The sequence below is a fragment of the Cebus imitator genome, unplaced genomic scaffold (genome assembly GCF_001604975.1).
Source record: "Cebus imitator isolate Cc_AM_T3 unplaced genomic scaffold, Cebus_imitator-1.0 Scaffold81, whole genome shotgun sequence".
Taxonomy (NCBI): Eukaryota; Metazoa; Chordata; class Mammalia; order Primates; family Cebidae; genus Cebus; species Cebus imitator.
Genome location: NW_016107396.1, coordinates 3,533,841 through 3,552,781, shown reverse-complemented (window position 1 = coordinate 3,552,781; position 18,941 = coordinate 3,533,841). Strand labels below are relative to the sequence as shown.

Here is an 18,941-nt window from a genome sequence, read left to right as displayed (position 1 = left end):
AAAAAAAAGTTAATGACAGGCACAGTGGCTCAGATCTGTAATTCTAGCACTTTAAAAATTTAGGACGGAAAAAGTCTATTGACTTCAAGTGTACTTACACTTTCTTCTGTCATCTCCAATTTCCTATTAATCACATGCAGTGGATTTTTTAAAAAGTCTAGATACTGTGTTACATTTTTCAGTTACATAGTTTATATTCAATATTATTTTTTGTTGTTACTATTTCCCTGTCAAAATTTACTATTTGTCTTTTTGGTACAACAATTTTGTGTATGTGTGTGTGTCCTCAAGTATAGTTTAAAAGCTGCTTGAAGATGCTTGTTTGCTTATTCCAACATCTGGTTGATCTCAGCACGGTGTCCACTGATTGCTTTTTCTCTTAAGCCTGTGTTACTTTTTATCTTTTTCTTGTATGTCTAGTATTTCTTTTTAATTGCAACCTGGATGTCATGAATAGCACATTGTAGAAACTCTGGGTTTTGTTATGTTCCTCTGAAGAGCACTCACTCATTCTTTTTTTTGTGTGTCACATCAGTTGTTAACTGGACTCAGACTCCAAACTTTTGTCTTTCCTGTAGAATGCAGGAGCTAAAATCTCTGTTCAGTTTTTCAGCCTTAGCTAGGCTACTTGGAATCTGTCTTGGGCATGTGTAGGTCTGGCATTGGTGAGCAATTTGGAGAGAGTTTATGCACAGATTGAGGCTCTCTTTCTATGGCCTTCTCTTTACAGCTGCTGTGGCTATTTTTAGTTTTGTTCTCTAGTTCTTCAAGCCAGTAAAACTGTGGGTTTCTTTTTGAGTTTTAGCCAGTCTGGGACTCATCCAGTGTCTTTTTTTCTCAGCATTCATAGCCCTCCTGGCTTACCTGTTCCTGGGTACACTCCAGGTATCTGGTGTTTGCTATATATATATATATTATATATATACACACACACACACACACACACACACACCCCAAATATATACACAGAATTTATAGCTGTTATCTATGGGAGCTTTGCTCCAATAAAAGCTACTTCACAATTATTAAAAATAGAACCTCCATAAGTAGATTCTAAAATGCTTCTGCCATTTGAAACCAAAAAGTGGGATTTTGAGAATGTGGATCATCAAAATCATGCCAACATATATGAACATACTACATTATTTGAGAAAGCAAATATAATATAAATACATCCAAATAAAAACAGTGGAAATTTGGTGATTTTTTTTCAAATGTTTGCCATATTGTAGCAGAATTTCAATTTTTCGCATGATATACACTTAGCCTTTTTCTAGATATTCTATTACCATACATATATATATATGCTATAGAGCAGAATATATTTTTCTATATATAATATGAATATTCTAATCTCTAATAAAATATATAGTATAGACATAATACTGTTTGATTTTTGTTCAGACATTGTTCCTTATAACCACAACTCCGCCTAAACTTGTTTAGTCTAGTACTATTCAGGAAAATATGTCAATCATAGTAGTATGGTTAATGATCATTGCCTTTTATGTCATTAACATTACAGGACCTCAGATTGAATTAAGAAGCTGTAAGTCAATACTTTATAAAGGTTCATCAGCGATTTATATTTCATTTACACTCCTAATGTTTATGTAATCTTAACCAAGTAACACATATTGAATACAGAAATAAATATTGCCTTGGTGCTTTTGAATGGGAATAAGTAGGGATAGCATAATAGATTTGACATATAATGAAAATGGGTTGCAATCTATAATAAGACATGCTGAAGATTCAATAGAAGCTCAGTTATTGATTCACTCTTCAAACTGGTCATTAGCAACTAATTGGAGACCTTCACTGACCAATATGCTTAACTGATTTTTTAAAATAAACGGCAAAATAGCTGATGAAATTTCATAAAGCAACTGTTCCCTGACCATAAAACAAGGCAATTAAATTGTGCAAAGGTTAATTTTGAGTACATAATCAATAACTGTAATAGAAACAAATCAAATAAAAGAATTGAAAGATGCTAAATGTAAATTTTATTAGTATCTTTAGTTTTATGGTTAGAAAACTCTATGAAGCAACAATGGAATAGTGAGGGATAAGTTGTTTATTTTATTAAAGATTTAAATAAGCTTTGCCAAGACCAGTTTTGGTTCTTCTTTGGGCCCTGACAAGAAATCTTGTAAGTTTTTTAAAGAGCTCACTTCAAATTACAGTTATCAATCTTACTAATTCATATCTAATTGATAACTTCCTATTTATCTTCTCTGATCTGCATTTCCTTCATTTATAAATTGGAATTAATAAAATTTATATAATGGGCTATACAACAATTAGATAAGATGAAGAATATAAAAAAGCTTTGGAACCAATGTTTCTTCTATCTCTGTAATCCCTTTGTGTCTGTGTGATTTTGCTCTCTTTATTTAATTCTGTGGGATAATTGGCATATAATCCAATTCTATATTTTCTGAACATACAACATAAATAAAACACTTCTTCCCTGGTTTCTTCTCTCTTTGGTTTCCTCCCATGATTGCTCAGGCTTGGGAAAGTACAGATCTGGCCTGTTCCAATCAGGTCTTTCAGGGCTCACCAAAGCAGGGCACAGGGAGACTTACCTGCAAACAGGACTGAGGCCAAGGTGAGGATCAGAACTAGTCAGTGCTGAGGGAGGAGGCAAAAATTCAAGACAAAAGCTGACAATGCCCTGGGGAAGTTTTAGAAGTATTAGTACCTGCCTGGGATGGCTTTTGTGTAAGCTGGCTGTCTTTGAAGGGACCAGATGGAGCTTGACTGCTTGAACTCATCATATAAGCCAGCAAGAGAAGTATAATTTTGCCCTCTTGAAACAGAATTCCCAGCATGTCTCTTCATTCTTACTACCTATTTTTCTATACTGTAAATTAAATTTTTAAGGAACTGGAGAAAAATCCACTAAAACAAATTACTAACAGTGACAAAGAAGCAGTGGTTTATGTTAATATGTAAGTAAGTAAGTGCACCACTGTATTCGTCCATTTTCATGCTGTTAGTAAGACATACCCAAGACTAGGTAATTTATAAAGAAAAATAGGTTTAATGGTATCATGGTTCCATATGGCTGGGGAGGCCTCACAATCTTGGTGGAAGGCAAAGAAGTAGTAAAGCCACGTCTTACATGGTGGCAGGCAAGAATGTGTGCAGGGGAACTCCCCTTTATAAAATCATCAGATCTCAGGAAACTTATTTACTATCACAAGAACAGCATGAGAAAAACCTGTCACCCCCTGCCATGATCCAATACCTCCCACTGTGTCCCTTGCACAACAGGTAGGGATTATGGGAGCTACAATTGAAGATGAGATTTGGGTGGGGACACAGCTAAACCATATCAACCATTATGTATATTCAAATGTGTAACCTATATGTATCTGTATCTATATCCACATCTATATGCAGACAATTAAATAATCTTATATATTGAAACAATGACAGATTTAAGTACTCTGACTCACTCATCATTCACATATGCTTTCAACATAGAGACCATACTCATATGCCATTCTGTCTGCCTGATATACTCGGTTTTTCTTTATTCATTTTCCCTAACAGATAAATTTCCATCTCTCCTTGAAAATTCAGCTCAAGATTACTTCCTGTGATAAGCCCATCTTTGTAATATTTTTATTCTCAGATGCTTTGCTGTCTGGCATGATATGTGCTCAAAGCATATTTGATGAAAAATATAGTTGTACAGTTAAGTGCAAAATGGTGATGAATGACAAAAGAGAAAGATACACAGACAAATTTTATTTGTTTAATCATATATCATTTACTAACCTAGAAAATAAAATGTCTAAGATAGATAATGCTGTGGAGACCATCTAATTATTTTAAAATTTGTAACCCAACAAACTTCACAAAATTGTTAGAAAGTTTCCACTAAGCTTTATATCACGGTAAAGATTTTAAAAAATAAGGTAAAAACTTTTGTATAGTATTCTAGTTTTTATAAAACACTACATTGTCTCATGAAATAAATAATAGTTTATGAATGTTTAATATTTCTCTGACCAATGATTGCATTAGCTTCCCTCAGGTCACATTGACAGAATGTCTCATTATGTTGGGGACAGAGGGCACAGAGTTGGAGGGCAGAATAAATTTATCAAGAACAATAGATGAAATAGTGATTAAGTGAAAAAGCAAGTACCACTGGCAAATCAGGAAAAATTGGAAACCTTAATTTTCAGCTGGAGAAAAACACAAGGCCGGAGGGCAAATGAGAGTGAGAGGCACTATTTTGGAGGAATGGAATCAAGGGATTTTAAAGATATATGTATCAGGAGGGAAAAAAGAGAGAAAAAATTTTTTGGGTACAACTCTTTGGGAGATCTTAAGAATGATTGAGACAAGAACTGAGTTGTCACTTGATCTTTTGAATTCATTTACCTGTGGAATTTTTGAAAGTGATTACAATAAAGATTTAAGTTATTTGTAATTGCAATTTTTATGCACTATTATCTCTTTTGGAAGAGAATAAATTTTAATAATCAATAGATACAAGTCTAATAATCAAATATTATAAAAATCTTCCTGATTTACTTTCTTTTTTCTTTTCTTTTCTTTTTTTTTTTTTGAGACAGAGTTTTGCTCTTGTTACCCAGGCTGGAGTGCAATGGCGTGATCTCGGCTCACCGCAACCTCTGCCTCCTGGGTTCAGGCAATTCTCCTGCCTCAGCCTCCTGAGTAGGTGGGACAACAGGCACGCACCACCATGCCCAGCTAACTTTTTGTATTTTTAGTAGAGATGGGGTTTCACCATGTTGACCAGGATGGTCTCGATCTCTTGACCTCGTGATCCACCCGCCTCGGCCTCCCACAGTGCTGGGATTACAGGCGTGAGCCACCGCACCCAGCTTCTTTTTTTTTCTTTTTTGTTTCTTTCAATGCAATTCTAAGGTCAACCAGCTCTGCAAGGTAGCACTAGATTTATGTTGGTTTCCTACAACATTGTAGATGACATTCAGAGTGATTAAGAGGATAGACTCGAGCCAGATTACTTCAGTTCCAATCGTAGCTCTGCTACTTGCTAGCTGTAATCATGGGCAAGTTACTTAAACCTTTGTGCCTTCTTAATAAATTAGGGGTAATAGTGGTATGAAGCTCATGTGGATGTTTTGTGTAGCAAATCAGTCCATGCAGAAAAGTAATGTAGGAACAGTTTCTGACAATAGTGCTTGGCACATTGCAAATATTCAACCATGTTGGCTATTATGATTATAATAATTATTATTGTGTGCAGATGATGCAAACATTTATGAGTCTAATATTTATAATCTATAATCTATTTATTCATTCATTTTACAAATGCATTGAGTGCCTACTCTGTCCCTACTATGTGACAAGCTTTGAAGATAAGACAGAAAACACAAACTCAAGATATAGGGATCTCAGTAAAATATCAAGCCATGAGATTTAGTCAGGAAGGCCTGCCTCACCCTTCCCTTTCCCTACCCCTCCCTTCCCTGCCCTTCCCTCCCCTCCCTTTCCCTCTCTTCCCCCTCCCCCTTCCCTTCCGCTTTCCCTCCCCTCCCCTCCCTTACCCTTCCCCTCTCCTTTCCCTTCCCCTCTTCATTCCCTTCCCCTCCCCTCCCCTTCCCGCCTCTCCCTTTCCTTCCCTCCCCTCCACTTCCCTTCTCTTTTGGATGGGGTCTTGCTCTGTCTCCCAGGCTGCAGTACAGTGACACAATCTCAGCTCACTGTAACCTCTGCCTCCTGGGTTCAATCAATTCTCCTGACTCAGCCTCCCAAGTAGCTGGGATTACAGGCACCTGCCACCATGCCTGGCAAATTTTTGTATTTTTAGTAGATATGGGGTTTCACCATGTTGGTCAGGCCGGTCTCGAACTCCTGACCTCAGGTGATCCACCTGCCTCAGCCTCCCAAAGTGCTGGAATTACAGGTGTCAGTCACCGTGCCTGGCCAGGAGGGACTTTCTATTAGAAGTTGAATTGATACAGACCTACTTGACACATATATAGAGCTGAAACGACCTAGATGGTCAGCATGTTCCCTCCATAAATAGAGTCAAATTATCTGTAATCTCAAATGTGCTTTTTCCAAAAACAGATTTTTCAATTAAAGAGTGGCTTTTAATGAGTGACTTTGCTATACTGTTATTAAAAAGGGGTCTATAAAATGCAAATGTTAGACATGTATGAAGCAGAATTGACATTAAGTTACAGGAAGAAAAGAGACTGAATTCGGTTCTCAAAGGGAATAAAAAATCTCCCCAGCCTACACTTCGATGGACTTCTGAGATTGTATCTATGAAAGTCAAACACTTCTATGATAACTAAGATATAATTACTGGTGTATGATCACAGACTACTATGATGACTTGTTTCTGGCAATATGTTTCTTTATAATATTGCTGGATAGCATGGAAAGCAGTAAAAAATGGCTTTCCAAAATAATCATTCTCTATCTTCTCTAGTCTTGAGATAAGAAGTTTTAATAATTATTTACAATAAAAGATAACTGGATCATGAAATGACCATGAAAAACATATTTGCATAGTTGTGCAGAAACATTAACATGCAATTATGTCTTAATACTAGATATAAAATAGCTGAAATGGAAGATGGAAGATTTAGTGAGATCTTTTTCCAATAACTTCAACATAATATTTTTTATATGTTTTTAGAATGTATCCTAGAGACAGGACCTTCTTGCTAAGTAAATGCTAAAAAAAAAAAAGCCTTATGTAAAAAATTAAAAAGAGTTTTAAAGTCCATATTTAAGACCCAGAAAGAAAAATAATATTCTTTTGATAACACATAGCATTTATGTAGTATACTGAATTATCAGGTTTTTATCACTAATTCATTTTGGGTTACTTTAATGCATTGAAAATATCCTATCTCAACTGCATTTTAAAATGCATCAAAATCATAACTTTGTTTCTGATATACACACCTTCATTTGCCCATCTTTTTCAGGTTTATTCCCTGCGGTCCTGAATCTTGCTTCTAATGCTCTTATCATGACCAATGCAACATGTGGAGAAAAGGGACCTGAAATGTACTGCAAATTGGTAGAACACGTCCCTGGGCAGCCTGTGAGGAACCCCCAGTGTCGTATCTGCAATCAAAACAGCAGCAATCCAAACCGTATGTATTTTAGTGTGTATTCTGTATGACACTGGGTAGGATCTATAATTGTGAGATGTTGAGGCCAAGTTGCATTAAATTCAAAGGGTTTATAATCCTTAGAATTCTTTTTCCCACTATAAGCTTCTTCCAGCGCCCTCTGTCATTCAGCAAACATTATGGGAGTTTTTCTATGTACCAAGTACAGTGATTGGAGATGATTTGCCATCTGAAGGCCTGTGGCAGTCATTGGGTTTACTAACTTCAGATACCAGAATGGTTTCTGAGGATGTGGTTATTAACTCAGGCTATCATCATTCACTGGAATTTATGTGCCACATATTGTGCCTAAGATCTGGGAGGAATAAGGTAGGGTATGGTCTTTGAGCTTCTGATAAATAGTGTGGTAAATAGAAAGCAAAGAATGTGCACAGGGTTCTGCAGAAGAGGATGGCCACAAAGTCAGTCTTGGTGTAAGTAAGGATTGCCAGAAGAAGCGATATCCAAGCTCATAACTGAGAATATGAGCTAAACAAGAGTATGAGCTAAACAGGTAAATAAGTGATGGAGGGGAAGAGGAGAAGTCTTGTCAGGAAGAGAAATCAGAATTACACAGAAAATCCTAGTTACTCAGGGAGCTTCAATTAGTTGGGAATAACTAGAACTGAAAGGGCCAAAGGGTAGTGTGGAGATGAGCCTAGAGCAGAAGGCTGGAGCCATATTATGAAGGCATTTAACAACCACAGGAGAAGTGATTTAGGGAGAGGCACCATGCAAAGCCCTCTTTCTGGCCTCTATGAACCACAGTGATACCTCAGACTCATTGTTGTATTTATTCAACAAGCCTTTGAACACCTCCTACTAGCAATGCATTGTATTGAAGCATAATATTGAATTACACATAATCCCTGATTCAGAGAAACTGGGGGGAAATAGAGGCAAAAGGAAAGTAAATTTGGTGCTAAAGGAACATGAATGCTCCATGTAGATGCTAAGGTCATCTAAAGATTCCTGGATAAGGAATCTATATATATATATATATCTAACTAGATATATCTACATCTATCTTTCTGACATGCCTTCTCTTCTCCACCCTACCTCTCTCTCTGTCTCTCTCTCTATATAATATATCCAAAGGTGGATATATACTTATATGTAATCTATATAAAAAGATAGATATATATTTTATTTATATTATTTTTTAATACATAGATATATACATTTTATTTTTATTTTTATTTTGCTTTTGAGACAGAGTCTCATTCTGTCACCCAGGCTGGAGTGTGGTGGTGCAATCACAGCTCACTGCAACCTCCATCTCCCAGGTTCAAGTGATTCTCCTGCCTCAGCCTTTCAAGTAGCTGGGACTACAGTCATGTGCCACCATGCCTGGCTATTTTTTGTATTTTAAGTAGAGATGGGCTTTTACCATGTTGGCCAAGCTGGTCTGAAACTCCTGACCTTAAGTGATCCACCTGCCTCAGCTTCTCAAAAGACAGTTTTTTATTACTATTATTTTATATAGATATATAAAAAGGTAGATACATATTATATATATATATATATATGAGTGTGTATATATGTACAGAGAGAAAAAAGAGGTTAATAAAACTTTACACCAATTAAGGTGAACTATGATGGGGCTAAACCTTCACAATTATATTATTTTAAAATTTGCTTAATATTTTTTCTCTGTTCTTTTTAATAGACTTTATTTTTAGAACAGTTTGAGGTTCACAGCAAAATTGAGAGAAAAGTATAGAAATTTCCCATATATCCCCTGCCCTAACACATGTGTAGACTTCTCCATTATCAATATCCCCCTCCAGAGTGCTACATTTGTTACAGTCCACGAATCTACATTGACAACATTATCATCCAAAGTTCATAGACTGCATTAGGGTTTAGTTGTTCACACAAGTCCCAATTCCTCAAATATAGTAATGTTTTCTACATTCCTAAATTATATAATGAGGAATTGGGGATTGCATGATTAAAATTGGTCATGTATATCACAGAATGTTAGAAAAACACATGTTAAGACACCAAAGAAGGCAACCACCAGAAACCTTCCTTACCTATTAATGATTCTGGTTAATTTCTTTCCTTTTTTTAAAAATTTTTTTTTTGAGATGGAGTCTCGCCCTGTTGCTTATGCTGGAGTGCAGTGGCAGGATATCGGCTCACCACAACCTCCGCCTCCCAGGTTCAAGCGATTCTCCTGCCTCAGTCTCCAGAGTAGCTGGTATTACAGGCATGTGCCACCATGCGTGGCCAATTTTGTATTTTTAGTAGAGACGAGGTTTCTCCATGTTGGTTAGGCTGGTCTCAAACTCCCGACCTCAAGTGATCTGCCTGCCTCGGCTTCTGAAAGTGCTAGGATTGTAGGCATGAGCCTCCACGCCCAGCCGACTCTGGTTAATTTCTAGGATATAAGTTGTTAGGATATGTGTATAGGAGTGGGGAGTATTGTTGCATACTCAAATGTTTGCTATTTCTTGTATAGAATGCAAGAGCAAAGGACATATGTCAGAGCCCTTTGCTTTTATGTAAAAGCCAAGGAAGTTAGGGTAAATGCAGTCAAGGAAGGCAATAGAGGGAAATAGATTTCAAGGAAAAAAAAATCAGGAAAATGAAGCATTGGATACATGATAAAGGAAAGAATTGTCAGGAAGAAAAAGCAATCAACAGTTTTAAATGCTTCCAAGATAATTGAGTAAGAAAATAGGTTTCACTTGCTTTTGACAACAATGCCACCCTTTGATCACCTTGCTAAAGTACTCAGCAGATTTAATGTGGCAAGAGGCACACTGAAGAGGTAATAAATGAATGAGGAAGAAGAAGAGATGAATATAGAAATATTCTTTCAAGCATCCTTGATGTGAAAGAGAATGAAGGGCAGAGGAGGCTGTGGGGTTGCGAAGGTTCTCAAAGGTAGGAGACATTTGAGCTAGTTTAGATGCTTAGGGAGAAGGCCAGGGAAGTTGACAACAAAGTAGTGGTGGGGATGATATCTCTCTAGAAGTAAAAACATATGGGTCATTAAGCATAGGTGAAAAACTTATATTGAAAGATACATACTTTTAATTCACCAAATCAGAAAGAAGGAAGGATAAATAGCAGCAGATAGCAGAAAGTATTGGGAGAAATTTCTTATTTGATGATCTTGGATTTCTTCATTAAGATATAAATCTGGGTTATCTGCTGAGGCAAGAAGCAAACATTTAGATTATGAGCCTCTCAGGGGACTAGGAGGGAATCACTGAGCCATAATAAGAATAAAGTGGCAATTCCATATGGAGTAAAATAAAGAATCAAACATTTCGACTGATACTCTTGGAGCATTACAGGGAAAGTGGAATGGAAGAAGATGGCAAAAAATAGAAGAAAAGGGCAGAAAGTAAATGAATTGATGGATTATTAGTTTCAGGTTCATTGGGCAAGACACTAAAGCCTGATGGAAGAAAACCATCATTGGTTCAGGGATTGCTGGCCTTGATAAGTTCATGGAGAATGTGAGAAAGTCTGGGGGCATGAACGGAGTTGTGGGGAGGAGGTTTGAGTGTGTAGATGTGTGTTTAGGATGGGCTGTGCAGACAGGGAGAATTAGAGAGATAAAATATGCAAAACCATAAGTGTGTGTATATGTATGCAGGTATATAAATATACTTATGTATTTATTAAACTGATATTTAAATTAAACATTAAATATATGATATGTTGCATAATATACACATATAATTATAATATTAAACAAATTTATAAAAATACTATATGTACATAAGTATAAATATTATGTATATACAATAATATGTACATATGTATATATAATATTTACACAGGAAAGGAGAGAAAGAAAAAATGATTACAATCATAAAAAGGGGATGGAGAATGATACAAATATTGGGGTAGAAAATAATTGAGTTCTCCATTCAATTATTTTTATTCTTAGTTGGAAAAATGGATGAGATGCATTTGTCAAATTGAGTTCAAGAGCTATTCTGTCTTTCACCCTCCTGAAAGTTCCACATTCGGAGTACATTTTATCTCATGGATGATATCTATATTCGGGCAATACTACCCATGTTTTTCCACACTGAAACCAAAAATAAATAAACTATTTCAGAAAAGCAAGATGTATATAAGTTATGATATTTCCCCATTTTTATTTACCGGTAGTGATTTTTAAACTTGTCACAGTCTGGATTTATTTTGCATGATTGTCATTATTATTTTTATTCATTTATTTTTTTGAGACAGAGTCTGTTATCTAGGCTAGAGTGCAGGGGCGTGATCTCAGCTCACTGCAACCTCCACCTCCCAGGTTCAAGTGATTCTCCAGCCTCAGCCTCTCTCGAGTAGCTGATACTACAGACAGGTGCCACTGCGTCTGGCTAATGTTTTTGTATTTTTAGGGGAGATGGGGTTTCACCATTTTGGCCAGGCTAGTCTCAAACCCCTGACCTTAGGTGATCTGCTCACCTCGGTCTCCCAAAGTCCTGAGATTACGGGGTGAGCCACTGTACCTGGCCTACGTGATTATTTTTAAATGACCAGATTCATTCCACATTTCCCAATTATGCTTTGGTACTACAAATTTAGAAGAATAAAACCCCACAAGAATAAAAATCTAGCAATAAACTGTATGAATATATTTTAGTAAAAGGAGGAACAGATGATAAAATTCTACAAATTCAGTGAACTCTGAGAATAAATATGGAAGGTCTGCATTTCAACACCCTGCAAAGAGAATGAACCTTGAACTTTTTGACTGTTAATATACTTTCCTCCCAATTAAAAACTAGCAGTTTGAAAGGTTTACCTCATCAAAGATTCCCTATCTAGTTTTCAGTTGCAGTTAGCTTTTGAATTGACTTGCATATTTATCCCTGTTGAGGATGTTATACCTTTCTATCTCCTTTTAAATGAGGGAACTATGCCAACAATTCATCAGTATTTGCAAATTAATTATGATTAAACTTTCATAATAGGGATTATGGTTAATTGTTGATTCATCTCCCAGTCCTCCTTTTCATGACTAATTCTCTTATCAATTTGACCTGAGGTGGCAGATATCAAAATTTCCAATTAGACAACTTCTCTCACAATTACCTATGAGTCATGAATTTGATTTAGAAATGGGGTTGTGTGTGTATTTTTTCTATCACATATTAAACTCACAATCTGTAAAAAAGATTCAGGAGCATATTTGGGGAATGTTTTCTGTGATATTTATTTTTCTTCAGAAGCAGTGCCAATAATATTTCATTTATGGTTTTGATTCCCTATATGCCAATTACAGCACCCCCTTATGTTACCAGGGTCATTTATTTGGTATTTAGTTATGCTTCTGGTATTTGCTGTCATCATAAAGACCTGACATTTTCCCTAACTTCAACAGAAAAATTTAACGCTAATATTTAAATATATTCAGCAATTATACTTTTCGTTAATGAGACAGAAAGCCTCATCTCCGTGGAGGGCTAACATGATGATTTGGTGGAAAATAAAGTCCAGCCAGCTGTTAAGTTGAATTTAAAAATTTACCAATAACAATGAAATATTTTTTCCCTGTCCTGTACAGTCATATTAAAATTTGCAATATGAATATCCATATCTGGAATAGGATTATTATACCATAAGTAACTCAAAACACAGCCTTTATGTTTTCAGTAAGTGTTATTACAATTTATTACATATTAATTACAAATAATATATAATAAAATATATAATTGTTTATATAAATAAATTATATATTAATTTGTATTAACACATAATATTTGCATTTAATAGAAATTGATATATAATAAAAATATTCACAAATCTGAAAATGGCAAATTTAGTGAATATTCAGCTTTTTTTTTGAAATGGAGTTGCTCTGTCACCCAGGCTGGAGTGCAATGGCACAATCTCAGCCCACTGCAGCCTCTGCCTCCTGGGTTCAAGTGATTTTCCTGTCTCAGCCTCCCAAGTAGCTGGGAATACAGGTGACTGACACCATGCCTGGCTAATTTTTTTTTTTTTTTTCCGTAGAGACAGGGTTTCACTCTGTTGACCAGGCTGGTCTTGAACTCCTAACTTCAAGTGATCCACCCACACTGGCCTCCCAAAGTGCTGAGATTACAGGCATGAGCCACTGCACCTGGCCAATATTCATCTTTTAATAAAATTTTTCTTTTAAGGATGATTTTACTATCAGATTCCTGTTGCTTTAAGGGCTTAGTTTTGCTTTAGTTTTATTGTTTTTTCAAATGTTTTTACTAAATGCAACTTGTCTCTAATTAAGATTTAGAATAATACATTTTGAACAGAAGTGTCACTCATTTTATGTATATGCATAGTAATGGTTAGAATGGTCATAGTTATACTGTTCATCAGTAACCCTGTGAATAAAGGATTCACATTCAAGATGCTTTTGCTGGTCCATGGCAAAGTAAGAAATTGAGAACAACTCACATTTTTCATGAAAATAGAATACATTTTAAATAATTGTTCTCCATTTTGATATTATGGTTTTTAAAAAACTATTGTAGGTTTTTAAATGCCCTTTATTTTATGAAATAATAATCATGCTTTATTAAGTGATAGATGTAGATTGGAGGTTATTACTACTTGAAAAAACTAAAAGCTAGAACTCCTGTATCAATTTCACAAATCTGCCACACATTTATATTTAACTTCACTTTTTTTTCTGAAGATGATGAATCTGGAAACCTCTGCTGTGAGTGGAATTTTGTTATTCCTATATCAGGATGACACATAGTGTTGAAGTGATTTGTCTGTGGTCAGTTACGTACTAACTGTGGTCAGTTACGTGCTGGTGGGGCCAGGAGGAATATCTAGCTACCCCCTCTCTTTCATCACCAATATTATTAGAATACTTGGCTAGATTGCAATATTAGGTAGGAAAATTGAGAGTCCATGTTTGTTCCTTATAGTGGTGTGATTTGTTCATTATTTGAGATATTCCTTCAAATTTAAAGGCAATTGTATTCTAATCTAAAAGGCCGTTCATAAGCCACTCATTTGAAACTACTTCCCAGATAATTCGTTTGATGTCTCAGGACGGACAACCCAAACATCCTTAATTTATAACAAACAGAGGAGTTTAGGGAAGTTCACCTCCACTTTGTTTACATTTCAATGAGCAAATGTGCTGACTTGGCAGTGAGATGTGAGGAACTTAAGTGCCCTTATTGCCGTCTTGGAAATAGAAACAGGATCATCAACAGCCTCCACTCTTGTCATTCTCACTCATGTGTGAGCAAGGCCTATTTAGACGGGGAGAAAGAAAAAGACCTTATATTACTTGGAAAATGAGAAGCAAAGTTTTCAGACAAGCACCAATGACTAGGAACCAATATGCAATGAGGGCTTCACAGCCCAGGAGTAGTGGCTGCTCTTGTGAAACATGCAGAGCTAAAATGGGAAGAGAGGAGGACTGTGAGCTTTGAGGACTCTAAGAAGGAAGGGAGCTGCAACAAGGATCACAGGTCTGCAGGACTGCCACACCTCCTATTTTCCATCTGCAATCTCCCTTTTGATTTTCACAGTTGATCCTGTTCTCATATGTCTGGAGTGAAAGTAGGAGATCTGTGGTTTTTTGGTAGATGGAGTTTCATGTGCCATTGTCTCCTTGCTTGCCGTTATTGTAAAGATTCCTCCACTAGACTTAGTAATGATGGCAACAGGCAAATGCTGGATGGGAGGTTTGGGTTATCTTTCATCATATTATTAGTGATAGAAAATTAGCAAGATACAGGCTGGCTGTAAAAAGCTTCTGTAAAGGCCAAAGGAAAACTTCCCTTTTGCATTCTGAAGGTTTGATGAAAAATCAACTGAAAAGAGTTGGCTTAGTAGGTGAAATGCATACAAAATTTATTTTAACATGCATAACATGGAAGAATCACAGGAGGGTGATTACCCAATAACCCAATGGGGACATAGATGTAGACACACCCTTCTTCACAAGGAAGGGGAGATGGGGAAAATATGGCAATTTGGAAAATAGTAAATGATTTTTAGGGGAATTCAAAACCCATACAATGGCCTGGGACAAAGTCTTTGGACCCACAGAACAGACAGTGGTTTTTAGCAGAAGTCTGTTCAGGTGTGTTGAGAGACGTCAGTCCCTCTTCGTGTGAAATAAGTTAAATTAATGAAAACTTAGCACGAGGGCCAGAGGGAATTCTTTTCTTCTTGGTGAGATCAGACTGTAACCAGATAAAGGAGTAACAGAGCAAAACTTATTTCAGCATTAGCTGGTCTCCAAGAGCCTTTCATTTAAAATAATCAGCGTACCAGGATGCTATATTTTCAGGTATTGGTTCCTGAGACTCAATATCTCATAGAATAAATTTAACAGCATTTTATGTTAAAGCCAGATACATATTGGACTCTCCAAGTCTTGATAAAAATGAATGTGTCAGAAGGCAAGTATTCAAGTATCTTTCAACCACAAGTCGGGATTTTATGTTTCTGTTAACAAGGTTGATGGCGTACTAGAGCTGTCTCAAATAGTTGTTGCTTTTTGGAATGATTGACACATCAATTAGATTTTAATATTATATAATATTAAATTATATTACACTTTACACTTAATTTGTGTAGTTACCTTTAAAGTTGCCCATTTTGGTTGATGGCCAGAGTGCTGACCAGCTCATTCTCCTGCAGCCTAAGCATTTAATCATTTTCCACTACTTTGTATGGTTCTATGAGACAGCTGTCTTGAAGAAATTCTGTTGAGAATCTGAATTGCTCTCTTTTTGTATTATTTTAATGTTTTATATCCACATGATGATTGTTTTAACAGTTTTATTATTTTTTACTTTAAAAAAACAACTATAAATTAATTATATAATCTTTTTTCCTCCTTTCACATGATGCTGCTAACTCAATAGAGAGACACCCAATTACAAACGCTATTGATGGAAAGAACACTTGGTGGCAGAGTCCCAGTATTAAGAATGGAATCGAATACCATTACGTGACAATTACACTGGATTTACAGCAGGTACAGTTCCTCTTTTTTTTTTTTTGTCATTTCCACTTTTGAAATTGCATTTTACATTTTCTATTTGTTTAGTTAGTGGTTTGTGGGTGAAGGGATACCCTTTCTTATCACTCTCCATTATTTTCTTGATAAGGTGAACAAAGGGTCCTATTCATATGGCATATTGTCATTTAAAAGCATTCAGCATTTACTTCTAGAGCACAACTCAAATGAAAGCCTGCAAAGAGCTTAGAATTGAATTAGGTGCTGGCTCTGTTTTAGCTAGCTGGAGTTAATGATGAAAATATAGAGCAATAAAATTATACATAACAAAAATATGATAGTATCATTTTTAACTTTAAAAATAATAGTGCTCCCACTGTGCTGATGGTGTGTGCACTTAAAGGTTCTTGCATAACAAGGCTCTTGAACAAATTGCCTCTCATTACTGAGAGTTGAGAAATCTGTGGCAGTTGATTTCAAATTAAACTTGGGTGACTAAATGAAGTAACAAGCCTTGTAGTTATACAAAATTGATGTCGGAAGTTGTTCAAGTTTGTCTTACATAGGCCTGGGTGCCTTCTATGCTTAATTTCTTTCTTCCTTCTGTTCACAATTTTCAGGTCAGGCTGAAGTTATTAATCAGGAACCACCAGCATCTCAAATTATTTAGGCTTGCAATTAAGATGGAACATGGACAAATGCCACATTCCATCCTATTTGTAAGCATAAATAATGTGCGGGGGTGATGGTCAGGATAGTTAATGATAGATACCATACACTGTAAAGGTCATAGTTTTTATAAGTTGTCACTGTGTGGGGAAGCCCCAGCCAGTGGGCTAGATCAGCTCCAGACATTTTCCTAATGGATGCCATTTGCCACCACCATGTGAACAGTCTCCCTCCTCCAGGGTCTAGGTTCATTTTGGTGAGGGCTGCATACATTCAAGAGCCACCAGAAGCTGGGTGGAGCAAGCGAGCTGGCGGATTTCCCAGCAGACCTGCCCTCCACCTATATGAGACTCCTCAGGATATGAGGAACTGTTGTCAGCAGGGGCTCAGTGCTGCAGCTTACCAACTGGCATGTATTTATTTCTGCCCTTACTAGTATACAGCAGCTGAATGTCAGTCCTGAGTTAATAATATTTCCCAGGAAGTCTCAGAGCACTATCAGGACTGCACTGATCAATTATGCTTTAGGAAAATTAACCCTGTGCATGAATCCCCTGGGGATCTTAGCCTTAAAATGGACTGCATACCCCTCCTGATAAAGTCAACTTGGTCCTTTATTGGTCATAGAAGTTCTCCTCCTTCATGTGATCATGGAAAGTCTACTCTCCCAATCAAGAGTGAGGCTACTGTCCATTGACTCAGGTCATCTCCTGGGACATGGAATCAATAAATAGCAAGGTTTTATTGTTCTGGTTTATTCTCCATTTATAATTTTAGATTACACGTGGAACAATGGAGTCAATTAATATAATTTGCACAAATCACTTATACTACTCTTTGAGCTCAACAACATTGTTATTTACCTGTTATCAAACATGGCAGCATTTTTTCCCTCTAATTCGCAACTGGATGGTGTAATCACAAGTTTTTACTAAATCATTTCTATCTAACTTGCTTGTTCTTATCAATTCAGCAAGTCAAAGAGTTTATCTGAAGGCCTGTTTTTCAGTGGTGTCATTTGCATTTTCCTAAATTTGCTTTGCAGACTCACTCATTCATTCCCATACAGTGTCTTAAGATACTCTTCTGTGACACATTTTTATATTTTAATCTCTTAAAAATAACAGAAACTATTGCATTTTTTAAATTAAATCACTATAGATTATAGTGGGATTTTTTTTCTTTTTTTACATTTCAACATTCAAGATAAGCATTTGGAAAACAGCAATTTATTTGGAAGAAAGTAGTTACATATTTTATAAGTAGATTGTTCTTAGATATGTATTACTAAGGGATTATTAACTTTTCTCAATTCTATTTACTCACAGCATATTTTAAGCAAGTGATTTAATCATGCTGTGCCTCAACTTTTAGATTAGGAGAATAAATATTACATTATCTTGGCAAGAAAATTAAAATAATGATTTTAGATTAGCAGAATAAATATTACAATATCTTGGCAAGAAAATTAAAATAATGATTTTAGATTAGCAGAATAAATATTACAATATCTTGACAAGAAAATTAAAATGATAATTGAAATATAGCAACTAAAGTCCATCTCACAATTACAGCTATGATAAGGACCTAGAGTCAGCATGGACTTGAAGAAACGCTCAATTGTTCCAGTGATGTGTAGGTAAAAACTCAGTATAATGGCCAACAAAAATACACAACAATTTAAAAGAGACAGAAATAGGGACTCAAAGGTTAATAAGATGTCTGAAATATTCTATTTTGGTCTTTTTCCTACCAGATTTCACCAGAATACAACATTATGTCTAATTATATTTATTTCTTTTAAAATCTGTCCATTATCTCCACCCTGCCCTTTGATTTGTTTCAGGAGAAAGCTGATTGGCAGATGGGGTAAAACAGAGGGGCAGCTTTTCAGTAGACTTTTCAAACATAGATTGAGGTCATACTCACTCCTGGCTAATCCAGGAATGCTATTAGTTAGTGAAGCTTATGTCTTAACTAGGAGTCTTCTGCCCCTCAATAAACAATTCATTCTCTTCGTGGTCTATCCCTCAAAACTAAGAATGCATTTATCGGCCGGGCGCGGTGGCTCAAGCCTGTAATCCCAGCACTTTGGGAGGCCGAGGCGGGTGGATCACGAGGTCAAGAGATCAAGACCATCCTGGTCAACATGGTGAAACCCCGTCTCT

General features: G+C 36.1%; 1 protein-coding gene across 1 annotated transcript in view; it reads left to right on the top strand.

Annotated features, from left to right (window-relative positions):
* The window catches only part of LAMA2 (laminin subunit alpha 2), a 621,613-nt gene that overhangs the window by 153,684 nt on the left and 448,988 nt on the right, over positions 1 to 18,941 (top strand). The window contains exons 2-3 of the mRNA XM_017533228.2: positions 6,960 to 7,130; positions 16,010 to 16,122. Of these exons, the coding sequence (XP_017388717.1) occupies positions 6,960 to 7,130; positions 16,010 to 16,122 (284 nt within the window). The remainder of the gene's footprint in view (positions 1 to 6,959; positions 7,131 to 16,009; positions 16,123 to 18,941) is intronic.